The sequence below is a fragment of the Perna viridis genome, chromosome 7 (genome assembly GCF_037379345.1).
Source record: "Perna viridis isolate PV_CMFRI_1.1 ecotype Kerala chromosome 7, ASM3737934v1, whole genome shotgun sequence".
Taxonomy (NCBI): Eukaryota; Metazoa; Mollusca; class Bivalvia; order Mytilida; family Mytilidae; genus Perna; species Perna viridis.
Window position 1 is genome coordinate 34851462 of NC_142451.1, and position 22389 is coordinate 34873850.

Here is a 22389-nt window from a genome sequence, read left to right on the forward strand (position 1 = left end):
ACTCATTGAACGGATTGTTCTACAAATGTATGCGCTGTGATAGTTCTCACTATTAAACTTAAATTGTTGTCAAAAGTTATGCCAACATGTTACCAAGATTTGCATATTGGAACCGGTCCACCATGCAGCGAAAATTTAACACCAATAGGTCGCTTCGAATTCTACAGTAAAACAATCTGTCTTTTAAGTTGCGCATATTCAAATTTCCATTTGATACTGTATTCTGCACACGTTTTAATCCTGTTTTGAAATAGCTGGACCAAGTCAGGGCCACTGCGGCGGTTTTCCTACTTTCCGGTTTTTGACCTGATATTGCCATTTGTTGAACGGACTTTCCTTTTAGACTATTCCTTTTGACTACTGCCTAAATTTCATCAGTTTGATGATTTTGTTATTACCCTTCATTCGCATTGCGCTTTCACTACAAGACACCCGAGCGATGTCTTCATCCTGAATTGGGCATCCAATCCGAAGGTGAACTATTATAGCACCATGACCAGAAGATGAAATAGTGTCGTTGAGTTCGCTAATATAAACAAGGTACAATTTAGCTGAGGCTGAACTTCCTTGAGGGATGCCTTTCTTCATATTGAATTAGGTTGAAGTTTATTGTTACATTTAATACGGTGTTTTAGTTCTTGATATCTGTAGTCGATAAAGTTCCAGACTTTTCCGGAGATTCTGATATCTAACAGTTTGATCATAAACCCATTGTGGTTAACAGTATCGAAAACACGTCTCATGTAAAATAGAGTCACGATAATTCTGGAATTTCTTTCAAGATAGTAATGTATGGTTTCCTAAAGATTAAAAAATGCAAGCATACTGCAAAGATTGTCTGGTAAACCATACGCTGTCGATTCGAAAAGTTTGGTAGTAGTTCGTTTATTCAAGCAGTTTTTCAAACACGTGGTATATATATGGAATTAATGAGATAGCTCTTTACAAGTTAATGTCAGTTTAAGATTAATTCCTTCCTTTATACGAAAGCATGATAAAGCTCTCTTTCCAGGCTGGTGGTGTTACACTTTTGTTTAGATATACGTTGAGTAGAGTGCACAAATGCCCCCAAATTAAATATGTTCCTAGCTTATGCAAGCTACACCACAGGCATTCTTTTTAGGCAAGCTCGATAAAATCTTTTGATATCGCCAAAGACCAGTTTTCGCATTACATCTTGGGATTCTATTTGGATTTCTGGTAGCGCTGAAATGGTTTCGAAATACTGTGCAAATTCATTGCACACACAGCTTGCTTCATGTTGTTTTTTTCGTCCGATTTTAGAGTTATACAATGTGTTCCGTTTTGTGGAATTGATTATAGACCATGCTAATTTCTGATTGGCTTCAAATGATTTCTTAATTTGCATTGATACTGACACCATGTATGCATCCTACACAGATCTCAGTTCATTGCGGATCATTGTCATGGAAGGTGTGTATTTGATGTTAATTATATTATAATTAACACGATGACGTTCTTCCTGAATCCAGAAGTTGTGAATGTTTAATATTCCTTGGTAAAATCATGATAAAGTTGTATTCCAATACGTTTCAAGTGGTTCCGAAATTTGACAATTAGCAATGTTGGCAACATCTGACATTTCAAAAACCTTTTTTTGTTGTTGTAGTATGATTAAATGTCGAGAGTATAATCCACGAGTGACTACACATTTTGAGACACAGCAAACGTATTGTCAGTAATTGTTCCATTTCTTACGACTTTGTTCCATGCAATTATTGGGTTAAGGTCTGTATTTGGAACAGTGATAAAAACCGTTGATAAATAAAGAACAAATAAGGATGACATTTATGCTAAAATCATCTAAGATTTTTACCATGCTGGTATCCATGGAATGTAAAAGCCGGACTCGTGCAAATCAGGTAACAGTGCTCCCAGTTTTTAGTGGAGTCATAGTTGCTAATTTTCTTTTGTTACTTTGTATTTGTGATTTTAGTTACTTCAGGTTCTTTGATGTGTATGTCTGTTTTCCATGTCTAGTCTTTGTCCCTGGCTTACATTCTTTTTTTATTACCGCTATAACCTTGGTTCCCTTGATTATTTTGAATAAGTGTAAAGGTCCTTTACAATATTTTTAAAGTACTTGCTACGGTTGTCATTCGGGTGGGGCTTAACATTCGCCTCGTATCTTCACATTAATGTCGCCTAATATCATAATTCGCCCCTCTTGGCTAGGTGTTGTATAGATCGGCATGTTCTTTGAATGGAGATATCGGAAAAGATGCAGCAGGTATGTTTCTGAAAATACGAAAATACTGGTTCCACAGGCAGACTTTCTTCAATGCCAATTATTCAGTCAGAAACATAAATTTTGCTGATTACAAAATGATCGATTCATCTATGAACGAGTAATGCTACACCTTTTCGGTAATTTGTCAACTCACGTGAAAACGAATTCAAATAGTCGATACCCTAACGGTGCACCTGGTCCATGCTCTTAGTTTTTAGTTGAGTCCGAGTTGCTCATTTGCTCTTGTTACTCTGTATGTATGATTTTAGTTACTTTATGCTCTTTGTTGTGTATGTCTGTTTTCCATGTCTGGTCTTTGTTCCTGGATTACATTCTTTTTATTTCCGCTATAACGAAAGAGTAATCAAGGAAACCATTTGAATAGGATATGTAATCTGTATTTATCTGCTGTAGAAAATGAGTGTTATAAAATCTAAGCCAATGTTCAGATAAAGCACAAAGGTGAATGTTGTTATTTACTAGACACTCATTTAGGTATAATGACAATACCATTATCCACATTACCAAGACATTCAGTTCAGAGTGTCTAGCGTACTTAAGATTTTATATTCTCAGACGAAAGAGTCATGATATATTTCGAGGCGCAAATTTGCTCCGAAGAATCCATTTTGAATTTGTATTCCTCTTGGCCTAAAAAGCGATTGCAAACAATCTTACTGCTTTCACATGAGACATTCAACTTGGCTAAGCTTGTTGCTGAATTCGGGTTTTCGAAAAAAAATGTATAAATGTCACCTTAGCGTTTCATTGCTCTAGAAATAAACGTATTCCAAATCAGTTAACGATTTAGATATACTACCGACAAAGTATCTTACCTCGATTTCGCTTATTACCTTTGATGATTAGACGATTTACTTCCGGAGATGTCTTTTGACCCACTAGTTACGGGGAGCCGAATGGGATTCTTGTGGTTTTGTACTCAAAATTCAATTTTGTTCAACAAAAATGAGTTCAGATTAACAAAATTTATAACATACTACACATTTTCAATTTTGTGTCACAAAGGTCAATTCTGTGGCACAAAATTCAATTTTGTGGTAAAAAAAATCAATTTTGTGAGACATAGTTGAATTTTGTCACAAAAGTCAATTTTGTATGTAAATTAGTTGACAGAATCCTTTGAATATGCAAATGAATTCTCTCATCAAGATTTTGTTAGAAAGGTTGCTCATTGGATTGAGTAACCGCAGGTTTCCGATTACTTCGAGCAACGCAGGACGGTTAAGGCCGTATTAAGTGAAATTAAAAAAAGTCTTGCATTCTACAGAAAGAGTAATCAAGGGAACCAAGGTTATAGCGGCAATCAAAAGAATGCAATCCAGGGACAAAGACCAGACATGGAAAACAGACATACAAAACAAAGAACACAAAGTAACCAAAATCATACGTACAAAGTAACAAAAGCAAATGAGCAACTCGGACTCTGGAAGCATGGACCAGGTGCGCCGGTAGGGTAAGCGTCCTCTGCTTTTGTAGAAACACCCGCCGAGTTGCTCATAAAAAGTCAAGTCCGGGGTAGACAAACGAGGAAAGGGAAACCATGACCCGTTGAATAAATCAGTTTTCATGCTGCAGATGGACACACCACAACAATCCACGAGTTCATGATGACGACCATAAAACTTCTGTAGTGATGACTTCAATCTTGTAGCAACACAACCCTGTTCCAGAAGACTATTTGTTAGAGTTCTAGCGCGATACAAAAAGTCTGCGTAGTTTCGGCAAGCTTTGGCATAACGTATGAGTTGTGATATGAACACTCCATACGCAGTTGCTGAAGGAATGTTGCCACAGATGAAAACTGTTCTGAAATAACTAAAATTGCTATTATACGTTTTCTATGAGATTTGTTTGATAAAACAGGTTTTAAAATACGCGATTTTTTTACTTTCGATTTATTGGGATTTCTCCTGGTGAAACACATGATCATTTCCTGACACCTTTCAACTCAACTATAAAATGTTTTGCCCAACCTGTTAACCGCAACCAAATTTGTTAAAATTTGACAAGATAATTTGTATTACCGTATTTGTCCCAAATTTTGTTGGAAAAAGAAATGAATCGTCAGATGAGCCAAGAAAATCATATTATAAATATGTTGTGCGGTGAAATTTGTTAATCTGTCAAAGTCGGCTGAAGGTTATTTTGTTCCACTACCCCTCACGATTTTTTTTGCCAGATACAGATAGATTCCTTACAGTCGAACCTCGATATGTCGAACTCGGATTAGTCGAAATCTCGGATAACTCGAACTAATTACGAAGTCCCAGGAAAACTCCCCTTACTCAAATACAATTTTACCTCGGATGAATCGAAACCTCGGATAACTCGAGGTAAACAATCATTCCACTCGATAGGACTTCGAGGTTAATTAACCCAGATGTCTCGAAGTCAACAAATTAGTCCGTAAACTGATCGCTTTATTACAAACCATGATCGAAGTGGGTTTTAACAACAGCTAGCGTGGCTTTTAAATTTAATTTGTTGACACTCTTTACGGTTTGATTTGTTTATTTAATTAATTTAAAATTGCGCGTGTTGTTAAAAGAAACGAATTTTATTAATAACACGTGGGAATTTACACTAACAGTGACATCGGATATTTTGATATTTTGAAAATATTTTAAGAAATACAGATGAATTGTAATGGTATCTGACTATTTAATGAAACATCAAACAGACGATAGTTAGGGTATTTCAACAACTACATTCGTTTCGCTAGTGAATTTGAAATTTTATGGTAATATTGTAGAGCACATGGTTTGACGATACTCCTGATTGCGAATCAAACAAAGCAGCATGTTATGAACTATGACGTTTTTGATATAGAAAAAATAAAAAGGAAATTTCACTAAAACACTCGGTGCCGTTCAGTCTTTCAAACATGATATGCAACATACAAAAAATATCTTCCGATATGAAACGCTTGACATTACGAAGTACCGTGTAAAGTGAAGTACATGTACATGTACAAGCACAACAAATGATGTAACTACAGAAAGAATCATGGACCAATCTACTAGTATATCCGGTTTATCCTTGACCTCGGATTACTCTAACCTCGGTAAACTCGAATATTTTTGCATGGTCCTTTCGACTTCGGCTTAACGAGGTTCGACTGTATTTCATTCCGATTCTATTGTTGTATGACACAAGAAATTCGGTTGAGTGTAACAGGTCAGGTGAGATGAAAAACCGACATAGTATGTGTCTAAATTTCGTTTCCCTATTGTTTACAAATGCTCAAATGATCTATCTTTAGATTCCAGATTAAGTGACACAGTGGGTTATACGATTACGATATCCGATATTTCTTTCACTTATGTGCTTTATTATAACCATGCACATTCGTACCTTATCCACTATAACTAGAACAGTCCCGTTCTAATTAAAAACTTTCGTAGGAAAAGAGAGGAGTGTTGGATACGCAGACTTGGTACTGCAATAACCTTACGGATGCAATGACAACATCAAAAGTATAGGAAACCTTTCAAGCCAATATAAAAATAGCATAAATGTGATGAATTTATTTGACAAAAATCCAAGACGGGAAAGGAGTCATGGCCATCGCCACTATACGTCACCTAAGTTACATGATGTCTCCATAGATGGTTTCCTTCCTTTCATACAAAAACCTTTTGGACTTCATCACATTAGAACCAAACTATATCCTATACCTCTCACTCTACTACACTCCCATTACAAAACAAGTCTTGACACTCCTGTTTCTGACCCCACCTCATCATTATACATTATGACTTGTTGCCATTATTTGGGATATTGGTTTCCACAGACTCTTTAAACCAGTTTGTGTGAAAAGTCAACAAAATCCCCCCATATTTCAAAGAGAAATCCATACCAATTATTTCATATTCCTATACCTCACCCATTGCATCCAAAATTTTCAATTATAAAAGGCTATTGCAGAACCTCGAGATTGAGGATTTCAAGGCTAAACCACCTGACTGTTTTTGCAAAAACTCTCCATTCAAATATGGTCCTTCTGGTCACGTCGGGTTTTCCGTATTACAGCCTGACAATCCCAGCATGTAACACGCCAGGGGTACTCCATTCCACCACCTGGGGCACACATCCCAGTTGTTCTGTGGGCAGAGCGCCTAGCCCCCGGCTAGGTTTCTAAGCACTATTTAGTCGCCTTTTACCACAAGCTTAGCGCTGCTGCAGGCCTATTCTTTTGACACCCGGACCTGCACGGGGCGCTGGAATTATTAATCGACAACATATCTGTCCAGTGTGGTGGACCTGTTTTTCAACAAACGGTCGGCATTCCAATGGGAACAAATTGTACTCCTTTCCTTGCTGACCTATTTCTTCACTCTTATGAGGCTGACTTTATAGCTGATTTGATCCGAAAGAAAGAATATCGTTTGGCTAGATCCTTTAATCTCAGTTTCCGCTATATAGGTGACGTATTATCTTTAAACAATCCTAATTTCGGGGATTTGATATATCGCATCTACCCCAAAGAACGAACTTGAGATAAAAGATACTACAGACACTGTGAAGTCAGCCTCATATCTTGACCTACACATAGAAATCGATGGTAAAGGAAAACTATTGACCAAACTTTACGACAAACGTGATAACTTTTCATACAGAATTGTTAACTTTCCCATCAGCACCATGAAAACTGATGTATTCAACGGTGTATATACCCCGGGCTTGACTTTTTTGAGCAACTCAGCGGGTGTTTCTAGAAAAGCAGAGGACGCTTACCCTACCGGTGCACCTGGTCCATGCTCCCAATTTTTAGTGGAGTCCAAGTTGCTCATTTACTTTTGTTACTTTGTATGTATGATTTTAGTTACTTTATGTTCTTCGTTGTGAATGTCTGTATTCCATGTCTGCTCTTTGTCCCTGGATTACATTCTTTAGATTACCGCTATAACCTTGGTTCCCTTGATTACTCTTTCTCCTTACAAATCAGTTATTATTCATAAACGAAGTACTTGCTTATCGGCAATTTGTCTTTTTTTTTCTTTTGATGTTTCCGTCTGGTATTTTTCAGATCATACACACTTATAATATCACAAAAAAATATGCAAAACAAACATGACTGACATAAATCCCATTGACCTTATTTTCCAATGAAAATCGATTGGGTGCATGGTTTACGTGTCAGTCGCTGTAAAAATCAGGCAGTGGGTGAAACATGTTATGAAAAACACCATTTTGATGGTTTAATTTGAATATTTGCACCATTAGAATCAAGGATAAAAGACATATTTCTATATCATGTTGGTAAAAGGAGTTATAATTTCGTTGAAATGTACCGAAATATACATTTCAATGGCAATTTGCTCTGTCAAATACCTCGTTTTTCAAACATTCCATTTAACAAATTCTGAACAAATCCAGCGATGAAGAGATAAAGTAATAGTCGTTCCAAGTAGAGAAAACATCCTTGATTGAAATTATTTTGTCGGATCGGTAGGGTTTTTACATGTATGTTTCTGATTTTTTCCAATATTGCCCGATTCTTACAAATACTTACACTTTATATCGTATCCAAGTACATAATTAATGTCGCGAATAACCGGGAAATTCGATAAAAAGTATCCATTTAAAAAAAAATAAATACAGATTTGGTATCGGTTTAATTTAGCATTGAATTATTAGATTACCGGAAAACAGAATAATAGTTCCTTTGGATTCTGTTGCTGACAATATCATGTGGAACATCCCAACTCGGGCTTACGTGCTCGTCGAGATATTCCACATGATATTGTCAGTATCAAAATCGAAAGAAACTATTATTCTATACATCGTACAAAAATATCATACTACATGTAGGTACATTGACCCTAAGAGGAAAAATGCACTATGATACAAAGTTAAATAATTTATCTTGAATAATGTTTAAAAAAAGTCTACAATTTCAAGAATTGAAAATACAGAAAAAATACACTTTACAAGCATCTTATCAACATACAGCATAGTTCAAGCTATTGGAAGGTGAACATATGGTTGATGCTATGGTAGTACATACATGTGTATGTATTGATAAATGTGTTTTTCCGAGTTGCTCATTTACTTTTGTTACTTTGTATGTATGGTTTTAGTTACTTTATGTTCTTTTTTGTGTGTGTCTGTTTTCCATGTCTGGTCTTTGTCCCTGGATTATATTCTTTTGAATACCGCTATAACCTTGGTTCCCTTGATTACTCTTCCATAATGGACCAGTCATATGTCCAAGGTATGTAACCAAGGGAAGACTGTAATGAACCAAGGCAATGCCCGAGGACTATAGTTAAAGCCTACCAAGGACCATTGTTACTGATCGTGGACATGTAACCGATGTATTATGAAGGAAAACAAAAAAAAAACAAAAAAGAAAAAAACTATACTTCTAAGTTAGGATATGAAAAGAATGTTTAATGGTATTATGTTTTGAGTCTACTTTTTATCAACAGAATTGCTTAAAACATTGAAATATTATATAGATATATAACAAACGTTATAATTTATAGGATCAGCAGGATCTACCGGTTCCATTGTCGGTAAGTTGATTATGTCTAAGCTAAACTAACTCAAATATTTACCATAAAGGCAGATTTTTGACCTAAAATTATCATATAAATCCAATTGTGAAGTGAAACTATTCATAACGATATCTTATTTTAATTCGTAAAACCAAATATCATCAATAAATAAAAAAAAATTATCTTCATGAGATAGGTTGTTTGTTTATCGAACTAAAGCGGTGCATTTTGAAATTTTTCACTACTTTCCTGTCGATTCTAGCTAGTTCAAATAGGTCAAGGAGTAATTAGACCCATGATGATTTTGATTAATTTCTTACAAGTTTTCCTGTTTCCTTGCAATGAATATATTTCAAGGTCCCAGTATGTCTAGAGCCCCCGTCACACTGAGCCACGATAACACTAATTCCACGAAAAAAAAGCATAATGGTGAACAAAGGCCCAAGACGTGGATAAGGAAGTAGCATTACTTCGAACCTGGTACAGTAGTTTACCGACAAGATCTGGGCGGCTTAGTCACTTTAGTTCCGGATAAGGATCCCCTGAAATGACAAAGAAAGACTTATGGATTATCAGACCCTTTGAATTCTTGAGAAAAAAACGCTGTCAAGCCCCTTTCAGAATACGGTTCCATTAGGAGAGTACGAAGACCGATAGCGTAATCTCCAAGTATGAAGTATGGCGTTTCTCTGTCAATAGGTTCATGATCTAGTATAAACCAATGCCATCAACATCGATTCACAAAACTTATATTGAGCATCAATAAGTGCCATCAAAACAATAGAGAAAAAACATTTGTTTTTATCTAGAGCCCTGCAGGCATGTGGAATGTTCCATCTATTTAGGCATTCGTCCTCCACTCCTTTCCATTCGTCATTTGTTGTCGGGCACAATACCAAATCGTCCTTGTACTCTTCGGTTATGGCTCGATATACCTCTGGAATAAGGAGACTGATCGTATTCCGTGCTACCCGGAACTGTTACATTGTATTGGAGCGCTGAATATTTGTGTTCAGTAGCCAAATATCTCCAAGTAATTCCCAATTTAAAACCTGGTTTTAACGGTGTTCTGAAGTTGGTTTTGGCGTAAGTGATCCTTGGTCCGACGTACTAAAAAGTTCATCAAACATTCGTGGCTCCAGTCTTACATAGTTAAAGAACAATGGCTCGTCTTCCAGGCGTTAGTCTGTCATAAGTTGATCCCAATCCCCGAAATGCAATCTTCTCTCTGCCGAGAGCCAGGGCCTCATCCAAACTGATCTTTGCTTTCTACTTCTGCGATGACGGTTTCGTCTGATGCGTTAAAGCCAGTACGATTTTATTCAGTACCATATGTTGCCCTTGCCATATGGCTAGCTGTGCAAGAATTGCCTAGTCTATGTTGTTTCTAGCAAAGGAAAGTTCTATATGACATAATCAAGACAAAAAGAGTAGAAATAAAACCAAAGTCACAGGTATGAAATCAAGACAAAAGTAACAGGAATGATATCAGGTCGTGAGAGAACGTAATAGGACAATCGCGTTGCGCGTAGTGGAGTAGTGGGATAAACGTAATGCGCGTAATAATGTCGTACTGAGAACTTAGCGGTGTCGTATTAATCATATCCACATCGTACGAGAGCTGTCAGATGTCGTGGTAGAATCGTACCACAATATAGTTGGAGTGTCGTGGAAGGAACGTACTAGACGCATGAAGGTCATGCTGCTGCAGTCGTGCTAGAAATGACATCGGTACGTGTGGTTATTGTCACATTTGGAAACTTTTTTTCTTGTTCCCACGATTCCGCTACGATCTTGTAGATCGTAGAGGTCGCGGAGAGCGTATAGTGAGGTCGTGGGCCAGTGTAATGGGAGCTACCTGAAGTTTAAACAAGAACATGTTCAAATTGTTATTCCGTTGAGCGATGATTTTGATAACTTAAATTTGTTTTCATCTGTGATTTTATTTGACAGGAAGTGGTTCTACAACTGGTCCAATCGTGTGTATGGATCATGACAGCCGATGTAGGTTATTCAGTCAGCAGATTTGCTCCCCGTCAGTTTCGCATTCCTATGTTATTTCAACTTGCGCTAAGACGTGTAATGTTTGTAAAGAATATTTAGGTAAGTTCTTTATAATAGATGAGGTCATACATTTACGGGAAATCTTCCTAATTTTGATATGATTTTCATGATGAAAAAAAAATATATATGAATTTAGTAGGGATCAGCTGAACAAAATAAAAGTAGTTAAGTCACGTTAAGTAGTTATTTATCAGTCCAACATGTACTTACGTCTCATATACAATTAAATTATAACAAATTGTCCAGCGAACTGGGAAAGAACTGCAATTTTGTAAAACGATCAAGGAACGTCAAAGAAATGCACAAATTTGTGCAAGCATAAAAGTTTTTGGCGAATGACAACGAATTGTCGAACACGTTCAAAAAACTTTTTTGTGATCATTTTGCATGTTGTTCATAACTCGTTGTATTCGTTAAGTGCTAGTAATCAGAAAATTGAATCTGTTTACATGAAGGTTTCAATACATTTATAGTTGTATCATTTGTTTCCATTTTTGTTCCATTATTTTAGTACCTTTATTTCGATATCAAAATCACTTTATAGAGATGAAGGGGCTTTCCCGCTCATGTTTGACTTGTAGAGTAAGCGTTTTACAAATCTCCATACAAGCAACTGCATATTTTTGTATGTTTATTCTTCTTATTTGAAAACTCGACCACAGAATTTAAGTAAGTTTTGGTTATCTACAGATTTCTCAGGATATTATTCATGTTATTAGAGATAATAAGTTTTGGTATTAAACAAAACGAAAAAACATGTGATACCAGTGAAACCTAACTATCGCTTTGGTGAGATTGAGACCGAACATGGACTATAGATCCAACCCTAAGATTACTTCTAATAACGAATCTTATTAACTTCAAATTAAATGTGATACTTTTTTTTATTCCAAATGTGTGCCATTGTTTGTAAGGCTGATTTCCTTTAATTTACTGTATCGTTCTAAATTCTTCAATTCTATAAATTTTAAGGTAAAAATGCAAAGAAAAATGAAATAAGTATGATACGTTAGTAGTATCTACCGACACATGTTGTTGTTGGGGAATCAAGATATAGCGAAATTCGAGAAACAAAGAGCGCATACACTATTCTATGGAATGCATTGGCAAGTCTAGTCGACATACCATGACTTTACTAAGTATGGCCATACAATAGTTAAGGTCTTGATACTGAATCTTTAAACACTGATATACATGAATTTGGAATTAAGAGTTGTAACAATGATATTCTTGTATAAGAGAGTGAAGTCATAATATCAATGATAAATGAGGTCTAGCAAACAAAACTAAGATATCAGAGAAGACCAAGTATTTATGATGCAAAGACACAAGCTGTCAATTAAGAAATCTTTACCATGAATCAACATGGTAGAATAATCAAGTAACCAAGGTTATAGCGGTAATTAAATGAATGTAATCCAGGGACAAAGACCAGACATACATAACAAAGAACATAAGGTAACTAAAATCATACATACAAAGTAGCAAAAGCAAATGAGCAACTCGAACTCCACTAAAACCTTGAAGCATGGACTAGGTGAACCGGTAAGGTAGGCGTTATCTACTTTTCTAGAAACCTAGTTGCTCATTAAAAGTCCGGGGTAGACGAAAGAGGAAAGGAAAACTATGACACTTTGAACAAATCCGTTTTCATGGCGCATATGGACACACCGTGACAGTCTACGAGCTCATAATGACGACCATAAAGCTTATGTAGTGATAACTTCCATCTTGTAGCAACATAACCCTGTTCCAGAAGCTTGTTTGTTAGAATTCTAGCGCGATATAAAAAAGTTTGCGTAGTTTCGGCAAGCTCTGGCATAATGTATGAGTTGTGATATGAACAATACATGGACAATGTAGTAGAACTCTTCCAATGAGGCAAGCTCCTATAGCTGAAAGATATAAAAAATGACCAGAATGACAATTTCGTGTAATAGATAATCATTCGTTTATTTTGGTATTTCGAGCGACATGCATTGAACATCCTGCAACATTCTTTTAATTACCTTATTCTCATATGCAAAAGAAAAAACGAAATGCTTTTCTTGCATTCAATTACCAAAAAAAAAAAGTACTTTAATTCGTTGTGCCTTCGCTTTGCGTTAGTTAGTAAACTACCCCTTTTCGATGCGTCAAAATCGTCATCGATACGTATACAGAACGTTTGAGTTAGGTCCGTTGTCGATTTCGTGTTCGTTCTTCGAATGTTAGAAAACGTTCTGAATCCGCTTTACTCGTTAGGTATTCGTTTTTAGCTCGTTCAAAACATCAAATCTTTTATCTGACAAATGGATGCCGGGTCACTTTTCTCTTTTTTTTTCGTTCAATTCGTTAGGAGTTCGTCCGCTCATTTCGTTATAGTCCAAGAACCCTTTGATATTATGAAATTCCTGAAATGCGTGTATAGGAATGTATATCGTTGTCCAAACATGAATTGAATACATACAGGGCTTGGTTTTATAATCGAAGTATTGGCTTTTTGTGTAACCAAGACAGTTGTACTTGTCAAACAATTTGATAGAATCCATTAAACTTATTGTATTTGTTGATTTACAAAATACAAACTATCTGAAGTAAAAAAAAATACCATACGAGAGAAGTATGCCTGATTAAGAGTTCATACTTGAGCGACTTGACTGTTTACTTTAAATTGTTACTTTAATCTCCATGGTCAGGAAATGTATTATCTCGCGTGTTACGTGTTTTAGTCTTTGTGTAACCTTGTGCTTTAGTTATTGGATGGTAACTGAATCGATGTGATACATATTCCTGGTCACAACTCTGGTGGCTGAAGTTGATAAGCACATGACTTATTGTTTAGTTGGCATCCGCGTACCCTGGTGCTTACTAACGATGCTAAATTCAAAACGCTGTATACCGCAAAATATGTATTTCATTATGGAAAACTTTTATTGAAGGCGGATATAAAGGTACAATACCTGATCCCATCTTCCTATAACCAAAGGACATACAAACTATTTATACCATTAGACACTTGACATTTTTTTATTTTTTTATGTGAAAGTTGCAGTTTTGTTGAAATAGTCGACAAAATACAAATAGTTGTGTTCACGATCGTTAACTTGCTCTTTTCACGATCAAGCTGCAATACTTGACACATATTATCGATCTGTTCACGATCATTTAGGACAGTGTGATGGGTAATACGATGCATAATGAGTAATAAAGGTCTGTTTATAGTTGCCGGACTCGGGTTCTAGACTATTCTCCGTCAAAATAACATTAAATGTTTTATATTTCCCAATGATAGCCAACTAGTTAAACCCCACAGTTTCCACTAATTCTCTAAAAGCGTGTAGTACCCCTCCATGTTTCAGCACCTAAGCTATGTAAACAAATATCATCTTTTCACAAATGTAAACGAATTAAGTATTAATTTTGGTTATTAGCATAATCATTCATGACTTCACCATTTAAGATAACAAGTTCTAAAAGTCCATTTAATAATAAAATTTTCATTAATTAAATTCAATAACACTTTTATGATCGTAAAGGAGGAGGGAAATCAAATTGTTGATCACGAGCATGATCGTGAACAATTTTTTTACCACTCGAAACACAAGTTTTTGCTTATTAGCCATTGATATTATGTTGTGCGGAAATGATTGTTGAATTGTAACAATGTTTTATCGAAACTTTCCTTATTTGTATATTGTATTTTTTTCAATTAAGTGGAAGTCTGATACTAATATATATTTTACCCTCTGGGATTTTGACTTGAATCGTATAGGTTTTGGGAACAAAAAAGCAACATGCATTTTCATGATGCGCAGTCAATAACTTAATATAAGTATAGATCTGTATGAAATTTTACGAAAAGGTGCCATACCACAAAAGGAAGCCAGGAATTGATTTTGAGGTTATGATTTAAACGGTTTAGGAATTAGGGGTCATCAAGGGACCAAGAACAATCATTTTCCTGATTCATTTGGAAAAATAACTTGTCCTCAAGTTAATTGGATCTTTTTGATATTGGAGAAAAAGGTAACATACCAGCAAACATGGGCCAGATAAATTCATTCTTTATTTTCGGACAGTAACTTGAGTAAATGTGAATGGATCTGTTTCAAATTTTACCATAATGTGCCATTTCATTAAAAGAGGGTTGAAATTGAATTTATGGGTTGTAATCTGAACTGTTAATGAATGAAGACCTAAAAGGGGTCAGAAACCGGTTTTTTCAAGTTTAGATAATGACTTTAGTAAAATTGATTGTATCTCTGAAATTGTAACATACGGTGCCACACCCCACAGAAAGGCCAGGATTACTTTTGGGGCGGGGTTGTGACTTCAACCATTTCAGAATAAGGGGTCCAAAAATGGTCAGAAACAAGCATTTTTTTTCTGATGTCCTGACAATAATTTATGATCTCCATAAACTTATATCGCAAGGTACCATACAGTAAGAGGAAGACAGTGATTAATTTTTGGCTATATTACTTGAATTGATTAGGAATTAGGGGCCAAAAAGGAGCCACATCATTTCTAGGCAAATACATATTATGTGTCAAGCATTTAATCTCAATTCTACTTCAGAGCTTGACTGTTGTGTCCATACTTGTTAAATTTAAACTTGTGTTCAAATCTGTATCAGTTGTCTGTGCTAATTATACTACATTGTATAATATTCGCCCCATGAGATAAGGTAAAATCGTACAACACATATCTTGTTCTATTTTTAAGTGTTACTCAATATAGTTGCATACTAGCGGTAACCGTATTGATCTGTTGTAAATGGGGTTATTAAGTTAAATGTAAGAAAACTATTGTAAACTATGTGGTGAGAAATTTAATGATTTTTTTTCAAATGTCTACTACCAGCTGAGTTACTAACAAATTTATATAAATAAGAAAGGTTCGACGTAATATTTTTTTGAGGACTTACATTTATTATTCTCTTTTTATTACGGGTACATAGGTAGATACAGGGGAAGGGAATGGCATTAACCTGCCTTTTATGAAATCGAAAAAATGTTAAGGTGTGTTTTGATATATTTCAGGTCAAACCTAGAAAATTACGCAGAAAGGAAATGTATAGTTTCAATAAATTTAATTGTATTATTAACACTGTTAGGGTCTTCACCGATATTTATCCCATGTGGTCTTACATTTATGGTATTCTTTGACTTGTTTGGGGTTATATTGTATGTAATCACCTTGTCCATCCGTCTGTCGTCTGTTACACTTTTTTTTTGGTAACAGGTTTCTCACCCTCTATTGGGAGAAAGCTTAGATATTTGGTCTTGATGAGAATCGGTTTCTACCATTATACATGTATTTGTAGAGAACTGTGGTTCCCGTTATTTTCCACTGTAACAATAACGCGCTGCATTTTTCAGTGTGTTTTAATACGGTCATTTTTTCAGTTGAATATGTGGAAGAAATGCCGTACTTGTTAAACTGACCATAAAATACCCATTAACATATTTGTTGTTTCTATTTCAGATTCTTTGCTAGGTAAGAAATAGTGAATGATTACTTTGCGATTTTTTTTATTCATCTTCTTGCTTGTTTGATTATACAAAAGTAAACGAAAATTCTCAAAACATTTAAGAAAAGAACGTTTCGTTTGCCAAGTCCAGACAAGATATCACACAGTTCGTATACATTAACTTTAGAATTAACCAAACAATAATACTGTAGTTATTATTTAAAAAAACACTATGTTACACAAACTTCTGTTATTGTACTTAAAGCTCAGAAGAAGGCAAAATGTATGGTATGTGGTGACCACGACGCCGGTATACCATGCTCCCTGCAAGACGTTTATGAAAATAGTACCACAGTACAAGAATGCCCAGTAGGATTTGATTACTGCATGACAGATATGCACAGGGACGGTAATAATAACCAAGATGTTTTCAAAAGGTAAGCGACTCCGTAATCTGTAGTTTTTCGTCATCAGTGAGTAAGAAAATATAAGGTGGCAAACTTGGTATTTTAAGCTTTGTCACAGTAGTCAGGAAAGGTTTACAAAATCGTCTTCATTGATCTCCGATTTGGAAGTTTCCGTTTTTTAGTTAAAGATTTCTAAGCCCCTATGCTTCTTTGATGGCCTGGGTTTTCTTGCCTTGATCAGTCTGGTGGCCTTGGATTCAGTGCTCTGCTTTTCCATATTTGAGTCCATGTACAGCTAGCGTAGTTGTGACGTTTTTACATTTTCAGCATGACTGATGTGATTTACAACCGGCGATGGTATGTTCACAAAAGTTAACAAAAGTCATTTTTGTGAGACAAAATTGAATTTTGTCACAAAAGTCAATTTTGTATGCAAATAAGTTTACACAATCCTTTTAATATGCAGATGAATTCTCTCATCACGATTTTGTAGGAAGGTTTCCCATTGGGTATAGTAACCGCGGGTCTCGCAGACGCAGGTTTCCGATTACTGTAAAAGTACTATTGTTCGTGGTGTACCAACTTTCGTGGTTTTCGTGGGTGAGCCAGACCACGAAATTTGGTTCCCAACGAAAAGCAGATTCCCATAGATATGTGTACCACGAATTCAAGAATCAACGAACTTGTGTATTTTCCCTAATCCACGAAAATTGGTATCCACGAATTAAAGTACTTTCACAGTACTTCAAGCATGCAACTCAGGACGGTTAAGGCTGTTTTAAGTAAATTTTTTTAAAAAATCTGTTTAAGCTGCATTCTACAGTAAAACTGTTTTGAAATGACTATAATTGCTATTATACGTTTTCTTTGGGATTTGTTTGATAAAACAGGTTTTATAAAATACGATTTCGTTTTATTGGGATTTTCCCTGATGAATGGATCATTTCCTGACATATTTCAACTGAACTATAAAATGCGTTTGCCCGACCTATTAATCGAAACAAAATTTTTAAAATTTGACAAGATAATTTGTATTAATATATTTGTCCAAAATTTTACTGGAAAAAGAAATGAATCGTCAGATTAGAAAAGAAAATCATACCAGAAATATGTGGTGCTGTGAAATTTGTTAATCTGTCAAAGTCGGATTTAAAAAGACGATTTTGTGACACAGAATTGAATTTTGTCTCACAAAATTCACAAAAAAAAACTGAATTGAATTTTGTGACACAGAAATGACTTTTGTTACACAAAATTGAATTAAGTCTAAAAAATGAATTTCAATGAATTCTCATTGCAAAACAAGTCTGTGTTACATAGTTTTGTACGACAAAAAATAAATTTTGTATTTAATTAGGTTCATCTCATTAAATATTCTTAGGCGTAACTTGTTCATCTCAAATTCGGTTGTTCTATGTTCTTGAAAATTCTACGGATAAATACAAGAAAGTGTCCGAGTATAATTTAAGTACAAGGGATTTTGATTACGCATTGATTACAATACCAAAGAAATTGTTCTGTAAAAAAATATATTATTATGTAGTATTTTCCCTTTTTACGTTATGTATTAAAACTTAATATTTTACTTGATTATTGAGATTCAGTTTTGACCTTTATACATTTTATTTCATAGTGATGTACCACTCCAATTAATTTTCTATTACCTTTTGTCTTATTTCCTGCCAATTATTTACCAAAGCAAATAGAGAATATACTTTTGAAAATGATTTTTCAACTATTATAACATTTTGTTATGATTTATTTGCAAAATCCTCTATGTCATAATGTTGACATAACAAATTGTGAAACCGAATGTACATGTACTTAGGTGCAATTCATCGAGAAGCGATTGAGTTGTCCTTCTTCGCATGGGGCCTTCTGATTCCATCGTTGCCCTCTTTCTCACTTGAGTTACGGGAGAGCACCATCTTAACTGGTACTATAAAAGGGAGCATGTATAATAAGCATTTTGTCTTTTTTTGCAAATTATTTTTGATCCAATGTTTATATATCTTTATTAATAATTATTAATAATTTGCATAATTGAACAAGTACTGAAACGTTCTTTTTGAATTTTAAACAGTTTGGTCTGCATATATACTTTTCTTTCAATAGCTTTTTTCTATCGTTTTTCAAAATTTTACAAACAAATAAAAAGTGAAACTCGTTGCCGATATCACCTGAATTACAGAGAGTACATTTTCTTTGCTCTCTTTGAATGTTCTGCCATCTTCTCTTTTCCATGGGCAAATGATGGTTAAGTGTACGAATTCTGCACATCGTAACGATGTTTTTGTCATCAAGAATATTAATGTAATTCTCATATTCCAATCTGTCCTTAAAGAGACGGTAATTTAAGGCTTTTGGTGATGTGTTTATATCTGAAAACCAACTTTGTTTAAACTGATCAATTAAATTTGTTTTACATTGTTATACAACCTAGTTAGATTTGTAAACGTTTGGCCATTCCATACATATGACATTCCGCAACCATTTAAAATAGATCCATTCTATATTAATATCGTACTTTTGTAATGCAAGTCTATATAATAGTGATGGAAGTTCTTTTCTTGCTGCTGTACAAGCTTTCCGCAATTATTGATCATTCGAAGTTTTACATTGATATCTAAAATATATCTACCAAGTTCCCCGAAGACCATAAATTGGGAGTTGACTTTTTCAAGTGTAATAAAATTTTACAAAATTTAAGACGTACTCCCTATAATACCTTATTATTTCCAAATCCCCAGGCTCCACTGCCATATAACAAAATAGGCTTTACTATTTTATCAAATAGGTTAATTGACACGCGAATGGTAAATTGTGGGATCTACCCTTACGAATTGTATCGTACTTAGCACGCATGGCTTTGCTTTTTTAGCGGCTGAAATACTTCCTGATTTTGTAAACAAGACCCCTAAATAATTAAATTCAGACACAATTTCTAATGATACGTTATTATATATAAATGAACAATTATTAAGCATTCTGCCTCTTGAAAATATAGCAATCTTACTTTTCTCTACATTGGCTTTAAATTTCCACATATTACAATATTCAAGTTTCTGTAGGTCAGATTGCGATTCAGATAGTAAAACTGTATCGTCTGCATAGAGTATCACAAAAAGTTCTAGATATTGATTTAATTCTGAATATATCTCCTCTGTTACAGAGTCTAAATCATTAATATTCCTATTGTCAAAAAAGCTATGAAGATCATTAATATACAAGGAGAAGAACGCAGGTGATAAATTTTCTCCCTGTCGTACACCAATATTACATGGAAAGTAATCTGACTGTTCAGAACCATTAAGAATACGAGATCTAATATCACTATACATATTTTTGATAATTTTGTACATTTCCCGTTAATTGCATATGTAAGAAGTTTTGACCAGAGACCTGAATGACAGTATCGAAGGCCTCGGTGAAATCTATGAAGGCACAGTACAATATTTATTTCCCCTTTTTCAATAGTTCCAACAACAAATAAAGAACAAATACACTATCTACAGTGGAATGACCCTTTCGAAATCCAAATTGGTTCTCGTGCAAAATTTGAAATTGTCAAGGAAAGAATCCAATCTCAAATTTAATACTGATGTGAACAATTTTCCCATGCAGCTAAGAATAGTGATTGGTCTATATTTTATTATTATTATTTTTCTCCTTTATTCTTATAAAAAGGTAGAATATTCATTCTGAACTTTTTGTTCGGTTAAGAAAGATAACTCTGGTCATTTACAAGTAATAGGGGTTAACCCCCGTTATCACCTATAGCATGCTATCAGGTTTACCTCCAATGACCAATTAAGGAGGTTATTAACACTTACGCGATATACGGAAGACAACATAGATAGTAAACATATTCTAGCCATAAAGATTAAGGTATCGGTTTCTGTTTTTGATTTAGGTTCAGTGTTCTCATTTAACATAGATAGAGAATAAAACGAGATTTCATGCGTGCTTATAGTTATGATAGCAATTATGTCAAATCAACCAAGTTACATGTTTCCCAAATTTAAAATAATATGTGTTAATAATATGTAAACTGTAGTTGTGTGTATTTTTAGGTATGTCTTAATATGACATAAGAGCACTACCATTTGATTTTTATGTGGAGGTACTAGGATCTAATTTGAAAAGAAAAGTTAGGATTGAGTTTTGCAAGAAATAAGAAGGCAGGACAAGCCGAAGAAAAAAATGCAAGAACTCAATTTTCAAATAAAACTTGTCCTAGCCACCGCCAAATAAATCTCAAAATGATTGCTCCCTAACTCATGTTTCTGTACGTGTATCAACATAGTTCTGTATGGGCTCGTGTCTATTTCCCCAATCCATGTACGTTTAACGCACACTTCTGTGTTATTTTTTTTTTTGGTTTTTGTGTCGTTCGTTGTTTATTTTTTCTTCCGTCTCCGTATTTTTCGCTTCTATCGTTTTATATGTATTTTATTTCTTTATGTATATCACCCCTGTTTGTGTGAAAACAGATCATACTAAAAACTAGAATAATAGTATAGCGATATAATATAGACGAGTAAAATTCTCTTTAAAAAGAAAGAAACTGCAACATCGAAATCATGTAAATGTGTACTTTTTTAATATTTGAAATTACTGATGTCGTGGTAGAATGAACACACATTAAATGAAACAAGGACATAATTAACTATAGAACTACTACTTTACTGATATGGTGATGTTATGCCTATATACAGCTTTAACAGTGACGAATAACAAAAGCAACACAGAGAAAGTATCTTCTTCTTTTATACATGTACTTATAAACATCATCACTAACATCATTAACATTCAGAAACTATTACTTATAGCGTCTTTTAAAAGTTCTATCAGCCTGTCTTGCTTCCGGATTTTAGTCCCTATACCAAGTTTCTTCAACTCGAACTAAAATTCGGCTACTGTCATGTCGCCATAATTTAGTTGTTTTTCCTCCGATATTTGAACCGACAACTCTGCTGCCGTTCGAATTTCCCGGAAAATGTGGTCTCCATTAGCAGACCGCACATACAATTTCCTCATCAGTAATTTCGGAGTTCAGCGAATTGGAAAGTTGATAGACCGTCCATGTCCATTCCTGTCAATCTTATAAAACCAACTCTCATTCAACGGCAGTCTGTGCAGATCTTTAATGTCTGTGATTAATGTGGAACTCTTGCTGTTAAAGCAGTAACGAAATATGTCCAAATCGAAACGTACATGTATATTGTTTGTCTCAGTTCTGTTGTTCGGGTTGAATCTTTACTGTATTGCCTCATGAAAAACCCTGGCTGCTTTATGTAATCGGTTCTTGCTTATTGCCTCCGGAAAGTAATCATTAAACGAATCTATCTAGATGAGACTCTGGTTCCCAGATGCATTCCTCAGCAGTGTAATTTTCCATGTTCCCTGAAATGACATGAATGAACTGTCTTATATAAAGGGGCATAATTATAGCTTTTCCTTAAATACAACTATGCGCTTGATGTTTTTTTAACTTGATATAAGTAAAATCTCACTTACTTATAAAAAATACAAAATGATAATATTCTCAATACCCTTTATCAAGGAACTTTGAAAAGACATATGCATACAATAACATGGCTAAAATCATTTGCAGCCTCTACATGTATATTAAAAAATTCTCAAATTATCCCAACATATATTATATATATATATATAGTCGACAAA

The 22389-nt window shown here is 34.7% G+C and overlaps 1 protein-coding gene across 4 annotated transcripts in view; it reads left to right on the forward strand.

The window, feature by feature from the left end:
- The window catches only part of LOC148612439 (uncharacterized), a 128596-nt gene that overhangs the window by 100613 nt on the left and 5594 nt on the right, over window positions 1–22389 (forward strand). For 3 of the 4 annotated variants that reach the window (XM_088593860.1, XM_088593857.1, XM_088593861.1), the window contains 4 exons: window positions 8764–8793; window positions 10729–10878; window positions 16309–16320; window positions 16560–16731. In XM_088593860.1, the coding sequence (XP_088449986.1) occupies window positions 8764–8793; window positions 10729–10878; window positions 16309–16320; window positions 16560–16731 (364 nt within the window). The remainder of the gene's footprint in view (window positions 1–8763; window positions 8794–10728; window positions 10879–16308; window positions 16321–16559; window positions 16732–22389) is intronic. The other variant, XM_088593858.1, reaches the window with a different exon arrangement.